At 42.3% G+C, this 19,339-nt stretch overlaps 2 protein-coding genes across 2 annotated transcripts; both read left to right on the top strand.

Annotated features, from left to right (window-relative positions):
• Window positions 1-677: 677 nt before the first annotated feature.
• On the top strand, window positions 678-1,613 carry LOC308693166 (olfactory receptor 51I2-like; the record flags this gene model as incomplete). Its single annotated transcript, XM_081369953.1, has 1 exon — window positions 678-1,613. The coding sequence occupies one exon, from the start codon at window positions 678-680 to the stop codon at window positions 1,611-1,613; it is 936 nt and encodes a 311-aa protein (XP_081226079.1).
• A 14,409-nt stretch (window positions 1,614-16,022) lies between these two features.
• Window positions 16,023-16,940, top strand: LOC308693167 (olfactory receptor 6N2-like; the record flags this gene model as incomplete). Its single annotated transcript, XM_081369954.1, has 1 exon — window positions 16,023-16,940. The coding sequence occupies one exon, from the start codon at window positions 16,023-16,025 to the stop codon at window positions 16,938-16,940; it is 918 nt and encodes a 305-aa protein (XP_081226080.1).
• Between the last annotated feature and the right edge of the window lie 2,399 nt (window positions 16,941-19,339).

The following is a 19,339-nucleotide window of genomic DNA, read 5'->3' as shown; positions in this document are numbered from 1 at the left end:
ATGTAATGACGCCAGACATGTCACCAGTGGTATAAGCAATATTTTAAAGCTTTAGTAAAAACATTTTCTGAATTCCAATTTCCAATGTGATAAAGTTATTTGTGCTTTTCTTTGATGTTACAGCATGAGCTAATAAGCTAATTTAACTGTCTATTTTCAGTCTTCCATGATTTGTTTCATTAATTAGTTTCTAGGGAAGTCAAATCAATAGGGTTTTCTGTCGTTTATGCAAAATAAGCCTATTTGTGGAGGCTCCTGAGACATGTTAGATGTATAAAAAAATTAACCTGTGCTGGTAACCCACAGTCATTCTAGCACAATAAATGAGGAAGCATTTGTGGTCGTTTCAAGGTGTATCAGAGAAGGTATTCAAATTGTGTAATGTCTTTTTAGGATACTGATTGCATTTCTGTCTGATATTGATTGAAAAAAATATTTTAAAGTTGTTGAAACTTTGCATCTATACTGTTAAACTGATAATATATCACACACTAACTGTGAAGAAGGTAAGGTATCATGAACTAATGCATTGAATCTTACTGAATCTGTATATGTAGAATAAACAATAATAAAATTGGATAACATATTGCTCATGTTTTTAAAATGTGTATAAATCATAAGATCTTTGTCTGTTGTCTTAACTCAGGTAAATGAAGGTTACATTTGCTTATCAGAAAATGGAAAATGGAACATATTTTTACTTCATGTTATTTGAAAATCTTGGGTACATACGGTATGCTTTCTTCAGTTTGGGATTTATTCTATACTGTGCTATCACACTATTTAATGTCATTATTATGCTTGTAATATATCTGGAAAGGACTTTACACCAGCCCATGTACATTCTGATTTCATGTTTGTCTATCAACTCTGTGTTTGGAACAGCTGGCTTTTTCCCAAGAGCACTGTCAGACTTGCTGTCTGATACACACTCAATCTCCCGTGAAGCATGTCTCTTACAGTCTTATGTCATTTTCACGTATGCAGCAAATGAGAATACAATATTAATGTTAATGGCATTTGACAGATTCATTGCAATCAGTAAACCCTTACAGTATCACAACATAATTACACCAAGGTTTCTAACAATTTTAATATTTATAAACTTGACTTATCCAATGATTTTTCTTGGTATTACTGCTATTTTGACTTCCAGACTGACATTGTGTGGTAACAATTTGTTTAAAGTGTACTGCAACAACTTTGAAATGGTCAAACTGTCTTGTGCAAACACTGCTGTGAATAATGTCATGTTTTTTTTTATATTGATGGGTTTTTTTATATTGATCACAACTGTAATCATTCCTTTAAGTTTAATATTATATTCTTATGTAAAAATTATTATAATTTGTAGAAGAAGCTCATCACAGTTCAAGGGCAAAGCTTATCAAACGTGTATTCCACACATTGTGATCCTTTTGCATTTCTCAATTGCCATTATTTCTGAGGTCACTTTGAGTCGGGTTGTGACTTTACAACTTCCTATATGGCTGTCAGTTTTACTTTCACTTGAATTTATTGTTATACCACCCATCCTGAACCCTCTTGTTTATGCTTTAAACTTGCCTGATATTCGCAAAACAATTATCCGTTTTATAAATGGATCCAGGTAAATGATTTCTCTAGTATAATAAAGGTTACACAGAATATTATAGACTATAAACCAGCCAAATTGCACTACATTTTAAGGAAGTTTGAAATCATTGTCCAATCAAGCAGCCTGTCTTTATTTTTCCTTAAAGTTTTGTTCCCCACGTCATTATGTTTTAAGATATTAGTTTGTTACTTTATCTAATTGTTGTTGTGCAGGAGTAAGTACCTTTTCTCTACTTCATGGAAAATATTATTCATTTGACAGATATTTGGATTATTATATAGATACAGTTGTATTTGTTTCATGTTTTTGTGTCTATATGACAAATTAAAGAACCTAACGAATGTGTTAACACACAATGTTACAACAATGTTATAACAATGCTATAGTTAATGAAATGCAAACACACACACACACACACACACACACACACACACACACACACACAAAAACCTGCCATTTTGCAGGAAAATATTGGCTAATGAATTACTTTCACAGTAATTTACAATAGAAATTTAATAAAAAAAAAAAAAACGGTTGTGTACTCTGATTTCACAGTTAATGACATAGCAGAGTTTCTGTAATTGCAGCTGTAATTTACTGTATTTTATTGTGTATCAGCCATAACCAGTAGCCATGAATTAACATTATATTACATACAATGATTAGAGAATAAATGCTTAAAATGAGATTAAACAATACTATTTCCACATATTTTTATTATTATTATTATTTTCATATTTCATACACACACACACACACACACAAAAAAAAACCACACAAAAAAAAACACACAAAAATGTTACATTAAATTATTAAGACTAAATGTGTGTAGTGCACATTAACTCAAACTGTACCATCGCTGAGAAAATTACAGTATTCCCAGAACACGATAATTACTAAATTGTAAATTAAGTGAGTACTACTAAATTTAGTAAATCCCATCCTCACTGACCTTGTCATAAAACTCATGTAAATGATCATACGACGCCTCCTTGCTGCTTTTTGTTTTGATTTGTAACATAAGTGATGAGTCGTTCATGAACGATCCATTCATTGCGTCTGTCACGTGACAAATGAGCGAAAGACTCGAAGGTAAAGTAATTATTTATGTTCCCTGTAAACGATTTTTGACTGCATTATAATGATTTCTTAATTCAGAATATCATCAAGATTGCATAGGTGGATGTGTTCTGGGAATTTTTCAGTTAATAGTATAACATTCAAAGCCCCTTAAATGAACGAAATGACTCGAAAAAAGATTTGTTCATTTTGATGAACGAGATCGAACAAGAGAGTCAGTAGACACTGGTGGCTGGTGTTGCCAGATTGGGTGTTTTTTTCCGCTACATATTAAGGCCGGTTTACGGTGTGTTTTAGCCAGGTTTTTCACCTGGAAGGCTCTGAAGAAATCTGGCACTCTATTGAACGAAGTTAAACTGAGAGAGTGTGGCGTTCACAGACACCAGAATGAACGAGTTCACAGTAACGTTCATCAGGCAGTAATACAGTACGTTCAGTTCACGTTCGCCCAAAATATGAATGAGTTCATGAACTATCGTTCAATGAACGCATTCAGGCACAACACTGACGACTGTAACCCTGGTTCCCTGAGGCACTATTGGGGGTAACGCCACAGCGTGACTGATGTCTAAAAATGCATGTTTAATCACGGCAATTCTATTGGCTGGCGACAGCCTATGACGTCACTACTAGCGCAACCAGGAAGTATAAAAGGGGCACCTAGAGAACATGTCATCCACTTCTTCATCTGAAAGGACTGTACAGGCAACCCAGAGGCACGGTAAAGAGATGCATTGTCTCGATCCCTGTTCTCAGGGAACCATGGTTCGAACACGAGACGCTCCTTTTCGAAAGTGGACTCGCACTGCGTCCTGAGACGCTATTGAGGAACAAAATATACACGCTGCCATGCTGAGGGGAGTGTCTACCAAGAAATGGCTGTAACAAAGCACCAGTAATGGTAGATTCAACTGAAGTGTTCGAGTCACACCCCGTTCTGGTCACACATTAGGCTGTCAGTGACAAAATTCCCTACTGCCACTGCCTGAGTTACAAATTCAATAAAACGAAGGACTTGGTTTCAAAGGTTACTCAAGGCTTGGAACCAAAATCTTCACTCTTCTTTGGGAAGAGGTTCCTTTAAGGGATTACGGCCATGGGTTATTTTAGAGGCTCTGGGGACATACATCAACCTCCAGAGCCACCAGGGAGGCTAGCTAGCCAACAACCTGTCGGTTTCTTTAAAACAGAGTCTCACAACGAGGAGCCAGGCATCCTGGGGGGCACAACTCAGAATACCAACCCTTGCAAATTAAACCCTCTCCCGAAGGGATTGAAGAAAGCCCTCAACCATTGAGACCAGCCGCAGGGAGCAAGTACTCTATAGAATGACCCTCAAAACGAGGGCAGTGCTGACTAAGCTCAACTGAAGGAATATTAATCAAGCTCTAAGGAAGGCCAGGGAGCCAGGCTTCTATTTCTTATATGCTAGCCAGCTAGCTCTACCTGAGGGACTGCCTTTGAGGAGGCCCCGAAGGATCCAACAACTCAATAGCAATTCTAGCTTCAAGCATTTTACATAGAACCTATGGGTTTCACATATTCTCACATAGCCCTAAGAGCAATGTACTCAACATAACAACCCTTTACCTAAGGGGAGTACATATTAAAGGCAACCGGACTATTAAGGAGGCCTTACTTTGATAGGTCTACTACTTACGAGTTGTCACGGGCATGACCTCTGTGTAGCGTGTAACATGGTCTGACGTGTCACACTTGTATGAGGCTCAATATGGGCCAATGGATCAGTAGGAAGGTGCAACTACTGCACCTATAACTGTACGCACACTGGCTCAACTACGACTCTGGCTGTTCAAAATAATGCCACACCACAGCGGCAGATGGGAGTTTTACTTACTCAAACATGTTCTGAGGGCAGAAAGAAAAATGATTGGTTTACAGCTTCAACCAATGAAACTGAAGCAAGGGCGGGGTTTAGACGTTTGAATTTGATGTGCGCTGCGGTCTGCGGAGGGATTCTTGAGGAATAGTCGGAATAAAAGACAGATGTTCGTGGGAGAGCGCATTTATTGCAAGGTAAGTGAATTTACTACTATATTTGGTTACAATTCAACATCCTCTAACGTTTACTAAGATAATAAGCGAACATTTAAAATGCACAGAACTAATATCATCGTCTAAATATTATATTGTATGCATTTTGATTTGACTGTTTCATCAGTCGACCAAAACAAAGCTGCTTATGGTGTAACTGGTGTAAAACATGCTTTTCCAATGGTACCTCGCTGTCTGTTAAATTGATATGAGAGAACAGAACTCGTTCAAATTTTCCGCGATATTTCAACGCCGGTTAAAATGATCTCCCGCCTTAGCGCTTCTCTCGAGCTCGATTCAAATCGCTGTTATTTTTAGTGTATTATGCGCTGCTCTCAGGGTAGTAGTACTCAATAGATTCAAATCACTGTTATTTTAGTGTATTTCGCGCTGCTCTCAGGGCAGGAGTACTCAATAGATTCAAATCGCTGTTATTTTTAGTGTATTATGCGCTGCTCTCAGGGCAGGAGTACTCAATAGATTCAAATCACTGTTATTTTTAGTGTATTACGCGCTGCTCTCAGGGCAGGAGTACTCAATAGATTCAAATCGCTGTTATTTTTACGCGCTGCTCTCAGGGCAGGAGTACTCAATAGATTAAAAACACTGTTATTTTTAGTGTATTATGCGCTGCTCTCAGGGTAGTAGTACTCAATAGATTCAAATCACTGTTATTTTAGTGTATTTCGCGCTGCTCTCAGGGCAGGAGCACTCAATTAATTCAAATTGCTGTTATTTTAGTGTATTACACGCTGCTTTCAGAGCAGGAGTACTCAATAGATTCAAATTGCTGTTATTTTTAGTGTATTATGCGCTGCTCTCAGGGCAGGAGTACTCAATAGATTCAAATCGCTGTTATTTTTAGTGTATTATGCGCTGCTCTCAGGGCAGGAGTACTCAATAGATTCAAATTGCTGTTATTTTTAGTGTATGATGCGCTGCTCTCAGGGCAGGAGTACTCAATAGATTCAAATCACTGTTATTTTAGTGTATTTCACGCTGCTCTCAGGGCAGGAGCACTCAATTAATTCAAATTGCTGTTATTTTAGTGTATTACACGCTGCTTTCAGAGCAGGAGTACTCAATAGATTCAAATTGCTGTTATTTTTAGTGTATTATGCGCTGCTCTCAGGGCAGGAGTACTCAATAGATTCAAATCGCTGTTATTTTTAGTGTATGATGCGCTGCTCTCAGGGCAGGAGTACTCAATAGATTCAAATCGCTGTTATTTTTAGTGTATGATGCGCTGCTCTCAGGGCAGGAGTACTCAATAGATTCAAATCACTGTTATTTTTAGTGTATTATGCGCTGCTCTCAGGTTAGTAGTACTCAATAGATTCAAATCACTGTTATTTTAGTGTATTTCGCGCTGCTCTCAGGGCAGGAGCACTCAATTAATTCAAATTGCTGTTATTTTAGTGTATTACGCGCTGCTTTCAGAGCAGGAGTACTCAATAGATTCAAATTGCTGTTATTTTTAGTGTATTATGCGCTGCTCTCAGGGCAGGAGTAATCAATAGATTCAAATCGCTGTTATTTTTAGTGTATTATGCGCTGCTCTCAGGGCAGGAGTACTCAATAGATTCAAATCGCTGTTATTTTTAGTGTATGATGCGCTGCTCTCAGGGCAGGAGTACTCAATAGATTCAAATCGCTGTTATTTTTGTGTACTCAATAGATTCAAATCGGTGTTATTTTTAGTGTATTATGCGCTGCTCTCAGGGCAGGAGTACTCAATAGATTCAAATCGCTGTTATTTTAGTGTATTACGCGCTGCTCTCAGGGCAGGAGTACTCAATAGATTCAAATTGCTGTTCTATTTTAGTGTATTATGCGCTGCTCTCACGGCAGGAGTACTCAATAGATTCAAATCGCTGTTATTTTTAGTGTATGATGCGCTGCTCTCAGGGCAGGAGTACTCAATAGATTCAAATTGCTGTTCTATTTTAGTGTATTATGCGCTGCTCTCAGGGCAGGAGTACTCAATAGATTCAAATCCCTTTTATTTTAGTGTATTACGCGCTGCTCTCAGGGCAGGAGTACTCAATAGATTCAAATCGCTGTTATTTTAGTGTATTACGCGCTGCTCTCAGGGCAGGAGTACTCAATAGATTCAAATCGCTGTTATTTTTGTGTTTTTCGCGCTGCTCTCAGGGCAGGAGTACTCAATAGATTCAAATCGCTGTTATTTTTAGTGTATGATGCGCTGCTCTCAGGGTAGTAGTACTCAATAGATTCAAATCACTGTTATTTGTAGTGTATTACGCGCTGCTCTCAGGGTAGTAGTACTCAATAGATTCAAATCGCTGTTATTTTTGTGTATTTCGCGCTGCTCTCAGGGCAGGAGTACTCAATAGATTCAAATCGCTGTTATTTTTGTGTTTTTCGCGCTGCTCTCAGGGCAGGAGTACTCAATAGATTCAAATCGCTGTTATTTTTGTGTATTTCGCGCTGCTCTCAGGGCAGGAGTACTCAATAGATTCAAATCGCTGTTATTTGTAGTGTATTACGCGCTGCTCTTAGGGCAGGAGTACTCAATAGATTCAAATCGCTGTTATTTTAGTGTATTATGCGCTGCTCTCAGGGCAGGAGTGCTCAATAGATTCAAATCGCTATTATTTTTACGCGCCGCTCTCAGGGCAGGAGTACTCAATAGATTCAAATCACTGTTATTTTTAGTGTATTACGCGCTGCTCTCAGGGCAGGAGTACTCAATAGATTCAAATCGCTGTTATTTTTAGTGTAATACGCGCTGCTCTCAGGGCAGGAGTACTCAATAGATTCAAATCGCTGTTTTTTTAGTGTATTATGCGCTGCTCTCAGGGCAGGAGTACTCAATAGATTCAAATCGCTGTTATTTTTAGTGTATTACGCGCTGCTCTCAGGGCAGGAGTACTCAATAGATTCAAATCGCTGTTATTTTTAGTGTATTACGCGCTGCTCTCAGGGCAGGAGTACTCAATAGATTCAAATCGCTGTTATTTTTAGTGTATTATGCGCTGCTCTCAGGGCAGGAGTACTCAATAGATTCAAATCGCTGTTATTTTTGTGTATTTCGCGCTGCTCTCTGGGCAGGATGACTCAATAGATTCAAATCGCTGTTATTTTAGTGTATTATGTGTTGCTCTCAGGGCAGGAGTACTCAATAGATTCAAATCGCTGTTATTTTTACGCGCTGCTCTCAGGGCAGGATGACTCAATAGATTCAAATCACTGTTATTTTAGTGTATTATGCGCTGCTCTCAGGGTAGTAGAACTCAATAGATTCAAATCACTGTTATTTTAGTGTATTTCGCGCTGCTCTCAGGGCAGGAGCACTCAATTAATTCAAATTGCTGTTATTTTAGTGTATTACGCGCTGCTTTCAGAGCAGGAGTACTCAATAGATTCAAATCGCTGTTATTTTTAGTGTATGATGCGCTGCTCTCAGGGCAGGAGTACTCAATAGATTCAAATCGCTGTTATTTTTGTGTACTCAATAGATTCAAATCTGTGTTATTTTTAGTGTATTATGCGCTGCTCTCAGGGCAGGAGTACTCAATAGATTCAAATCGCTGTTATTTTAGTGTATTACGCGCTGCTCTCAGGGCAGGAGTACTCAATAGATTCAAATCGGACGAGGCCTACGCCAAAGAACTTGCTGGGCTGTCAATAAATGTATACTTCGTTACATCATTTTACCTCCTGAGTCTTTCTGGTAGAAATGAAAGCTTTAGCTTAAGTTCTGCCAGGAAGACTCAATTACTTCGTCACTTATTACCTTCATTTCTATCCAATCGTGTCTTTATATTTTCTGTATAAAAGATCGGTACTTACACATGTTTGAGTTCACAGATGCCGACGCAACAACAACCTCCACCCTCCCCACCACCACCAGGATGGTCCTGTCCATACCTCCCAGGGGGGTCGGCTGCGCCCCTGCCTTCGTCTTCAGGCAGGAGATGCAGATCCGCTACCCTCGAATTACGAACTATGGACGGGGCCTACGCCAAAGAACTTATAATAATGCTTGCTGGGCTGTCAATAAATGTATGCTTCGTTACATCATTTTATCTCCCGAGTCTTTCTGGTAGAACTTAATATCTAAACAGGATTTAGCATTGGAAAAGGTAACATTTGCACACTTCTTACTTTACATAAACAAGACACAACACCAAGGAAATGCTGATCACAATGAGAACATCCACATGACTTCAAGCATGAACCATTCAACACTATAATCATAATATTAGGAGAGGTTCACATGCCACATACTGCCTACATTATACACAGATCAATATCACTACCTGCTGGAGAAGGCTGTGTTAAGACATACTTTTTGTCATTTAAAAGACAAACACAACTGAGAACATGGTGTATGAATCTAGTTCTATAGTACCATATTCCCACTGACACTTTACATATGTAATTTTTTAATTTTAACTAGAATACCTTCCCAAAGACTCACAACCTCATTATTGTGTCTGTGTTATTAGTACATTTTGAGTTACAAGATTTTTACCCACTGTGCCACGTTTTTAATGTTTTTAGTTAAGGAAAACGTACTCGGTTACTAACGTAACCTCGGTTCTCTCTAGAAGAGGGAACGAGTACTGCGTTTTATCAAAACGCTACGGGAAAAGTCTCTTTTCACGAAACACTGAAGCAAAAAATTATCCTTTAATTTTCATATATGTAAAACGCGTTGCGGCAGCAGCAGTCAGCTATGGCGAGACGGCTTGCTCGCTCATTGGCTGCTCTGCGGCAACTGCTTAAGCCTATCGAGCGAGGCCTGAGATGACATCAGGCCAATGAGGGCGCTTTGCGCCCTCCTCGCCACTTCCCGCCGAAACGGGCGTGGCTTACCTCTATAAAAGGAGCTCGAGAAGGCTGATTCACTTGATTTTGATCGCCGAAGCGAACCAGAGTGAACCGTACGCACGGCAGAGAACGCAGTACTCGTTCCCTCTTCTAGAGAGAACCGAGGTTACGTTAGTAACCGAGTACGTTCTCTTACGAGAGTCCTCTCGTACTGCGTTTTATCAAAACGCTACGGGAACCCCTTGCAAAACGCCGTGCGTGCTGGGATAAAAACACTGATCACCGGAAGCTATTTCAGGCATACAGTGCATAATCACCAGATTGACTCACACAGAGTCAGGGAATAAGGGTGGGAGCCTTAATTCCCTATACTGTAGCGTCGTAGAATAGACATGTCCACAGACGCAAGTATAACATCACATAGACAGGGTAGGGAACCTGAACTAATGTGGGAAATGTGGGTCTTACACAGTTCTGCCCAAGATAGTCGGTAGCGCATGGGTTTCAGCGGTCTGACTAGACGGCTGAACAGATTACACCGACAAAAGCTTAGCCTGTAAGGCGGGAACCTCTAGGTTATAAAACCTGATAAATGTAGACGGAGAGGCCCAGCCCGCCGCCGTACATATATCCTGTAGGGAAATCCCGCTGGACCAAGCCCACGAAGAAGCAACGCTTCTCGTAGAGTGCGCTCTGACTCCCAACGGGCATGGAATGCCCTTGGCCGTATAAGCCAGCGCTATGGCGTCAACTATCCATCTGGATAGACTTTGTTTCGAAACAGCCATTCCTTTGGAACGTCCGCTGAACGAGACAAAGAGCTGCTCTGTCTGTCTGAAGACAGCAGAGCGGGACATATAAGCTCTTAAAGCCCTAACAGGGCAAAGAAAACTCGAGTCCCCTTCCTCACTCGATGCCGGCAGGGCAGCCAGGGAAATGACCTGAGCCCGAAAAGGCGTGTTGAGGGATTTCGGCACATAGCCGTGCTTAGGTTTGAGTTTGACTTTAGAGTCATTAGGACCAAACTCCAAGCACGCCGGGCTCACAGAGAGCGTGTGCAGGTCGCCTATGCGCTTCACTGAAGCGAGAGCCATCAAAAACACCGTTTTGAAAGACAAATGTTTGAGGCTAATAGACTGGATAGGCTCGAAAGGGGCACCTTTCGTGGCCGCCAGGACCGTAGAAAGGTCCCACATAGGGACTGAAGGAGGTCTGGGTGGATTCAGTCTCCTAGCTCCCCTGAGGAAGCGGATGACTAAATCATTCCTTCCCAGTGACTGACCCAGCGTTGAACCAGAGAACGCTGAAATAGCCGCCACATACACTTTGAGCGTGGAAGAGAATCTGCCCTTATCCAACAGCTCTTGTAGGAAGGAGAGAACCTCCGTTACCTCACATTCGAGGGGTGAAAGGCTCCGAGCTGTACACCAGCCGGAGAAAACCAACCACTTCGAAGCATAAAGCCGCCGAGTCGACGGCGCTCTAGCCTGAGTGATGGTATTCACGACTCCCTCTGCGAGACCAACGGGTATCCGTTGAGCGCCCACACATGAAGGACCACAGTTCCGGGTGTGGGTGCCAAATCGAGCCCCCGGCCTGCGAGAGGAGATCTCTCCTCAACGGCAGTGGCCATGGAGCGATATCTGCCAACTGCATCAGAACTGGGAACCATGTCTGGTTCTCCCAGAACGGAGCTACAAGCAGCACTGGGCATTTTGTTTTCCTGACCCGTTCCAACACCTGTGGCAGGAGGGAGACGGGGGGAAAAGCGTATAACGGGCAGCGCGGCCACCTTCGGGACAGCGCGCTGTCGGTCTTTGAAAAGAACGCGGGGCAGTGCGCGTTTTCGTGGGACGCGAAAAGGTCCACCTCCGCTCTGCCGAATCTCTCCCACAACAGCCGGACTGTTTGTGGGTGTAGAGACCATTCGCCCGGGGGAACATTGTTCCTGGACAGTCTGTCTGGGCCCACATTCTGAAGCCCAGGTACATGCACTGCTCTCAGCGAGCGCAAGTTGTGCTGAGCCCATAATAGGAGGCGTTTCGCCAGCCTGTACAGGGATATGGATTTCAGACCGCCCTGGCGATTTATGTAGGACACCACAGCCATGTTGTCCGAACGGACTATGACGTGTTCGTCCTTGATGTGGGGACAAAAACGCGTCATCGCGTTGTGCACTGCCAGCATTTCTAGGCAGTTTATGTGTTGGAGCTTTTCTCGTTCCGACCATAGGCCGAAGAACGGTCTGCCCTCGAGCAGCGCTCCCCATCCCGAGGTGGATGCGTCTGTCGACACCATCCTCACTCTCGAGGAAGTCCCCAGGCTTACACCTGATCGGTACCAGTCGTCCGCCATCCAAGGCGCCAGGGCTGAAAACACAGCTCTGATCGACCTTGAGGCGTAATCGACCGGTCGCCCACGCTCTGCGCGGTACCCGCGCTTTCAACCAGAACTGCAGCGGGCACATGCGGAGCAAGCCCAGCCGGAGAACTGACGATGCTGAGGCCATAAGACCCAGCATCCTTTGAAACTTCCTGAGCGGGGTGAAAACGCCGCGGCGGAAAGATCACGCCGCGCGCTGAATGAGCAACACGCGCTGTGGTGACAGCCGCGCTGTCATAGACTGTGAGTCCAGAACGACGCCCAGAAACAAAATCATTTGACTGGGGTTCAATGAACTCTTTGTCCAGTTGACTGTGATACCAAGATTCTCGAGGTGATCGAGTAAAATGGTTCTGTGCTCCACGAGCTGTGATCGTGATTGAGCTAGGATCAACCAGTCGTCCAAATAGTTCAGCACTCGCATGCCTCTGAGTCTGAGAGGAGCGAGCGCTGCGTCCATGCATTTCGTAAATGTACGAGGTGCCAGGGACAAGCCGAATGGCAGGACTGTATACTGGTATGTCTAACCCTCGAAGGCGAATCTCAAGTATCGCCTGTGATGTGACGCTATCTGTATTTGTAAATACGCGTCCTTCAGATCTATCGACATGAACCAGTCTTCTCGGCGAACATGCGCGAGAATTTTGCTGGTTGTGAGCATTTTGAAACTGCGTTTCACTAATACTCTGTTCAGCCGTCTTAGATCCAGTATGGGTCTGATACCGCCGTCCTTTTTGGGGACTAGAAAGTATCTGCTGTATAGCCCCCCTTCGCTTAGAGCTGGGGGAACGCGCTCTATCGCCCCTTTGCTTATCAGTTTTGATATTTCGGCTCGAAGTAGGTGTGCTACTTCCAACGAAACCGTAGTTTCGACATGCGCTATGAAGCGGGGAGGGCGTCGACAAAACTGTAGCGAGAAGCCTCTCTTTATAATGCCTAGCACCCAGTCCGAAACCCCTGGAAGCGCTGCCCATGCTTCTGCATGGCTGGCTAGGGGCTGGATACGGAGCGCGCTCTGTTCGCCGTGCGACAGAGGCGCTTCGGGGGATAAAAACATAGGCGTTATGCCTGTGGCATTTGAGGCGGGGCGCGCGCTTAATACAGCGGGCGGAACGCTCGTCCTCGACCTTACTACAGTGCTTAGCTGAGTGAGGGAGGACTGAGAAAGTCTCATAGGACTCATGTGAGCGAGTAGATGTGGGCTGGGAGCGGGCACATTTACTGCTTTGGGCGCGGTGTCTGCCCTGAGCAGAGCGCGCGCTCACAGGTCTCGTTTTTACAGAGAGCCTGTGATCTGTTAGACATAGTGTTCGTGGGCACTGGGAAGCGGGCACTCTCACTATGTTGGAAGCACAATCGACCTGAGTCGATTTTATGTGCGCGAGCCCTAAGTGTAGGGCTGTGCTTCTGTGTAGTAATGGGCACTGAGGAGTGGGCATCGAGACTACATTTATAGCACCATCGGCCGTGGCCGGGCAGAATGCCTGCGCCGAGCAAGGGAGGGCTGGGCGAGTCCCGTAGGACATATAATGACCGTTAGTAAGTGTGGGCGCGGGAGAGCGGGCACAATTACTGCAATGAGTGCACTGTCTGCCTGAGCAGTGTGAATGCACAGGTTTCGTCTTTACAGAAACCACAAGGCATGCAGAACATAGTGTTTGTGGGCACTAGGCAGTGGGCACGTTCACTATGTTGTGTGCGTGATCGACCCGAGTCGAATATATGAGCGCGGGCCCTGTGTGAAGGGCTGTGCTAATGTGTAGGGATGGGCACAAGCAGTGGGCATCTTCTGTACACATATAGCATCATCGGCCGTGGCCGGGACTTCGCTCGTGGGCTGCAAAACAAACACGTCTGCAGTTGCCTCTCGGGGAACAGACAGAGTGATTTGCATTCGGCGGCATAAATATTTTCTGCCGGCAGACCCGGGATTCGAACTCGGATCCTCTGCGCGAGAGCCTAATAATCTACCACTGGACCACAGTGAAGATACATAGACAAAGTCAGCGCGATTATTATCCACACTGGCGTTTGCTTGCAGGCATGTACCACGTGCTCGTGGGCTGCGAAAACAAACATGTCTGCAGTTGCCTCTCGGGGAACAAACAGAGTGATTTGCATTCGGCGGCAAAATATTTTCTGCCGGCAGACCCGGGATTCGAACTTGGATCCCCCGCGCGAGAGTCTAATAATCTACCACTGGACCACAGTGAAGATACATTGACGAAGTCAGCGCGAGTATTATCCACACTGGCGTTTGCTTGCAGGCATGCGAGTAAGCACGACATGAAATACTAACATTTTCAGACGCCTGAAATATGCCAGAATGTGAGAAGAGTGGATATCGCCCGGTTTCAGCGGGGCTGAAAACACTCCATTCCCCTTTCGCCAGTGACGCACGGGAACTGTAGAAACGGCGTTCGGTTGCAGGCAAGCGGGTACTACGCGCTCGCTGGCTGCAAAATGCATCTCCGAAGTCGCCTTCAGGGGACTGACAGAGCGAAGCATTGGCGGCATAAAAATATATGCCGCTAGACCGGGATTAGAACTCCGGTCTCCCATGCGGAAAACCTATAATTCAACATGTATTCTTCGGCGTTTGCTGGCAGGCAAGCGTGCTATAACAGACTCACTTGCTGCAATAATATTTCCAGTCGCCGAACAGGGAACTGAGAAATATGAGAGAAAAGAGGTGAGACCGACCAACGGTGGGACTGAGAACACTCTTTTCTCCTTCGCCGGTGAATGACGCGCGCGGAGGCAGGGTAGCTTTTCTTGTAACGTAAAGAAAAACTAATCCCGCCGTCCGCTTCCAGGAAGGGCAGCCTCGGAAGGATGCCTGGCGAGTCCTCAGAGTCACCGTAGGCAATTGGCTCGGAGTGAGGGCGTTTCGCCGTCAGCGAGCGCAAGCGCTGCATGAGAAGGCGTCTTGAAAAAGACGCAGCTCTTTTAGGGGTGAGTGTTGCAGCGAACACACACACACACACAGAAAACAGAGCAATATAGCAATAAAGGATATAGGCGTCGGAAAGCGCAGCAGGTACGGCTGTAGAAGGCGGCGTTGGCCAGCGGCTTCGAGGGCTCGTCCCGCTGAAGTGCTTGCTTCGAACGATGCTTGCTTCCGTGATCCAGCGATGCGTGCGCTTCGCTGAAGAGATTAAAAATCAAGTGAATCAGCCTTCTCGAGCTCCTTTTATAGAGGTAAGCCACGCCCGTTTCGGCGGGAAGTGGCGAGGAGGGCGCGAAGCGCCCTCATTGGCCTGATGTCATCTCAGGCCTCGCTCGATAGGCTTAAGCAGTTGCCGCAGAGCAGCCAATGAGCGAGCAAGCCGTCTCGCCATAGCTGACTGCTGCTGCCGCAACGCGTTTTACATATATGAAAATTAAAGGATAATTTTTTGCTTCAGTGTTTCGTGAAAAGAGACTTTTCCCGTAGCGTTTTGATAAAACGCAGTACGAGAGGACTCTCGTAAGAGAACTTATGGTGTGCTGTTAATGCAAATCAAGCAACCAAACCACAGCAGTGAGGTCTTCAGAGACTTGTTTTATGCTATATAAAAAAAGCATGTATGGTTATTCTTAGGTCTTCTTAGAGCACACATAGGCTAGACCTGATTCTCTGCACATTCACACATTCTCTGAAGATAAAGTGATGGTAATGTCAGATCGTATCACAGAAGGTATTTCTGGTAATGCAATTTCATGTACATGTATATTGTTAAACTGACTAAATAATTCATATTCACATGATATATTAACCATTGCGGCTACAATTATACAAAGCTGATAAGCATGAAAACAGTTGGTTACACTTTAAGGTTAAATTTTAAGGTGTCCTTGTTACAATGCAGTGGTGCAGAGTAATATTAATTAACTAAATGTACTTACTGTAGGGTTAGGGTTAGGATTAAGAATAGGTTTAGAGTTAGTTGTGTGTAGCTACTTATGCATAATTTATAGTTATTACTATATTAACTACATGTAGCATATGTGACAAGGACACTGTAAAATAAAGTGTTACCAAACAATCTTTTTTTAGGTAAAAATCATGTGAACTGTGTCTTCTTTCATCCTCAGGTCAATGAATCCATCCTTTGCTTAACGAAAAATGGAAAATGGAACATATTTTTACTTGATGTTGTTTGAAAATATTGGGTACATAAAATATACTTTATTCAGTTTGGGAATTATTTTATACTGTGCTATTATATTCTTTAATGCCTTCATAATTATTGCAATTTGTCTGGAAAGGACTTTACACCAGCCCATGTACATTCTGATTGCATGTTTGTCCATCAACTCTGTGTTTGGAACAGCTGGCTTTTTCCCAAGATTACTGACAGACTTGCAGTCTGATACACACTTGGTGTCCCGTGAAGCATGCTTCTTACAGGCTTTTGTCATTTATTCATATGCATCAAATGAAAATACAATATTAATGTTAATGGCATTTGACAGATATGTAGCAATCTGTAATCCTTTACAATACAACAGCATAATGACTCCCAGGATTTTATCTGTTTTAATAGCTATAAGCTGGATTTATCCAATGCTTTGTGTTGGTATTGCTGCTATTTTAAAAGCCAGACTGATTATGTGTGGTAACAAACTGTGGAAGGTTTATTGTCACAGCTGGGAAATTATCAAGCTGTCTTGTGCAAACACTATTATTAATAATGTGTTTGGCTTTTTCATAGTGACCACAACTCTTATCATGCCTTTAAGTTTTATATTATATTCCTATGTTAAAATTCTTATCATTTGTACAAAAAGTTCACCAGAGTTCAGGAGAAAAGCATATCAAACTTGTATTCCACACATAGTGATCCTTTTAAATTTCTCTATTGCTATTTTTTGTGAGGTCACTCTGAGTCGGGTCACGACTTTGGATCTCCCTCTAAGCCTGTCAATTATTCTTTCACTGCAGTTTCTTATTGTACCACCCATCCTGAACCCTCTTGTTTATGGTTTAAATTTTCCTGAAATTCGCAAAAAAATTATATGTATTATAAAAGCATCCAAATAGATGTGTTTTTGACGTACACTGTAAAATCTAATTAGTTGGACTTACTTAAAAAAAGCATGCAAATCGATTGCCTTAAAAAAAAAAAGTAAAGTGAAATAGGAATAGCATGTGGTACTGACAAATGCTTAGTTAGTATAGTTCACTTACACAAGAGTTCTAGTAACTAAAAAAGAACTGTAGAGAGTACTTGATAAATTACTTTAAATAAAATATAATTGTTACCATTTGTTGTGTTTTGCAGGCTGAATGTTGAAGTCTGTGTGACTCAAGTATGATCACTTGATTGTTACAAATATAGAGGGATTGGTAACACTTTAGAATACTGTTCCTTCATTAATGAATAACTACACAGGAACAAACGAGTAATGCATTAGTAACACTCTAGTAACTACTATTAACTAACAAGAAACTCTGATTAACGAATTAGTAAGTAATAGCGCTCAGTCGGATGTGGTTCACTATTAGCTAATCAATAACTACTATTTTTCATACCTTACTGAAGACTATAAGAACTACTATATACAGGTTAATAAATATTTATAATGCACAATGTTTAATATAAGGTAATGGTAGCCCATTAGTAATGAATCAAGTGTTACTACATCATTCTAAAGGAACTACTAATAATTTGGATCAGTATTCTAAAGTGAAAAACATGATAACAACCTAATATTGACTGAAGTCACTGTAAGCTTTTAAGGCTTTTGTAAGGTTTTGGATCATAATGAATCAAGTGTTACTACATCTTTATAAAGGAACTACTAATTATTTGGATCAGTATTCTAAAGTGAAGATCATGGGAACACACTAGAAATGACTAAAGTGTTACCAAATCCATTGGAAGGAATTGCTATTCAAAATCTTACAAACATCTCAAAAGCTTACAATGACTTTAGTCAATATTAGGTTGTTATGATGTTTTTCACTTTAGAATACTGATCCAAATAATTAGTAGTTCCTTTAGAATGATGTAGTAATACGTGAGTCATTACTAGTGGCCATTACCTTTTATTATAAATTATGCATTATTCATGTTAATTATGAACCTGTAGATAGTAGTTCTCTGGGAGGTATGAGCGCTATCACTTACTAATTTGTTAATCAGAGTTTCTTGTTAGTTACAGTTTTTCTCGATTGCTTAAACACATTTCTTGAAACTATGCCTCATATTCTCAAAACTGTAAACACAAATCCATAACGTCTCACCCAATTCCCCAAACATCCTATTTTCAGGTCAAAATGAAGCTCTACACTCAAAACCATTCACTCTTGCTGAAAAACCAAACTTTGGCCTCAGACAGGACACACAAGCCCTCAAAATCACACACACTACAACATAGTCTAACACACTGGTGCAATAAATTCATAACAACATTTCCAAAACTGGTAAGTTATGTTTCTTGTGGTTCCCCCCTCACAAACCTTTCCACATGATGAACACAAAAGACACAACCAATGGATACATTGGCACATTTTTATTCATTCATGTACTACACACACACACACACACACACACACAAAAAAATGTACTCTTTTTTTTTCTCTCAATATTTTTTTTTTTTTCATATTTACTGTAAGATGTGTGTGACCATCATATGACAGTGAAAGAGCACACACAAACCATATTCTAATATGGAAGTGTATTGGAATGGTAAATAGTGTTGGTAGGTGACAGGAGGGCCACCACTCAAGGAGACAATAATGAACAGATCTAAGAATGTTCCAAATACCATCATTGGCCATCTGTGTTACTGTACGACTGCTGGCCTTTTCTTGCAAGAAAATAAACCTCATCAAAGACTATTGGAAATGTTTGTTTCTTATTCAGTGATATAATTTTGTTCGCCACCACTCCTCCCGAGAGGTTCTCGAGGCGACGGTAAAGCAACTCAAATTTGGCCTTACTCGTAGCCCAGCCTCCCTCATAGTCATACCATTGACAAAGACATGGGCAACTAGAGTGGCTTGAATTTCATCTGAGACTGCTTGTCTTCTTGGCCTTCGTCCTCCTCCTCCTCCTCCTCCTCCTTATACCTCCTTATCCCTCCTCGATCTCTTCCTTCATGTCTTTCTGGATCCATTGTTCCAAAACTCAATAAACTGATTTGGGCCCCCTTATCTATCTATTGAAGGATCTGATTGATGTGTGTTAAATTTTGACTCTTAGTGTTTCCACTTGGGTAATTGTGTGCTAACTGAGCTGAAGCTGTGCTGACTTGAGTGAACAATATTGAGTGCTAGTGCTTTATACATGACAACATGGTGTAGGCAATGAGAAATAAAGGGATTTGTGTGTAGAGTTTTGCAGTGACAGTTCAACAAATTTGACTCATGTGTCAAAACAGGGAATAGTGTTTATAGTTTAGTGAAATGGGTGTGCTTTTTGATAAATGGCATTA

This window comes from Scardinius erythrophthalmus (genome assembly GCF_964197995.2).
Source record: "Scardinius erythrophthalmus genome assembly, chromosome: 7".
Lineage (NCBI taxonomy): Eukaryota > Metazoa > Chordata > Actinopteri > Cypriniformes > Leuciscidae > Scardinius > Scardinius erythrophthalmus.
The sequence above is the reverse complement of the archived record's forward strand: the minus strand, read 5'-3'. Positions and strand labels throughout refer to the sequence as shown.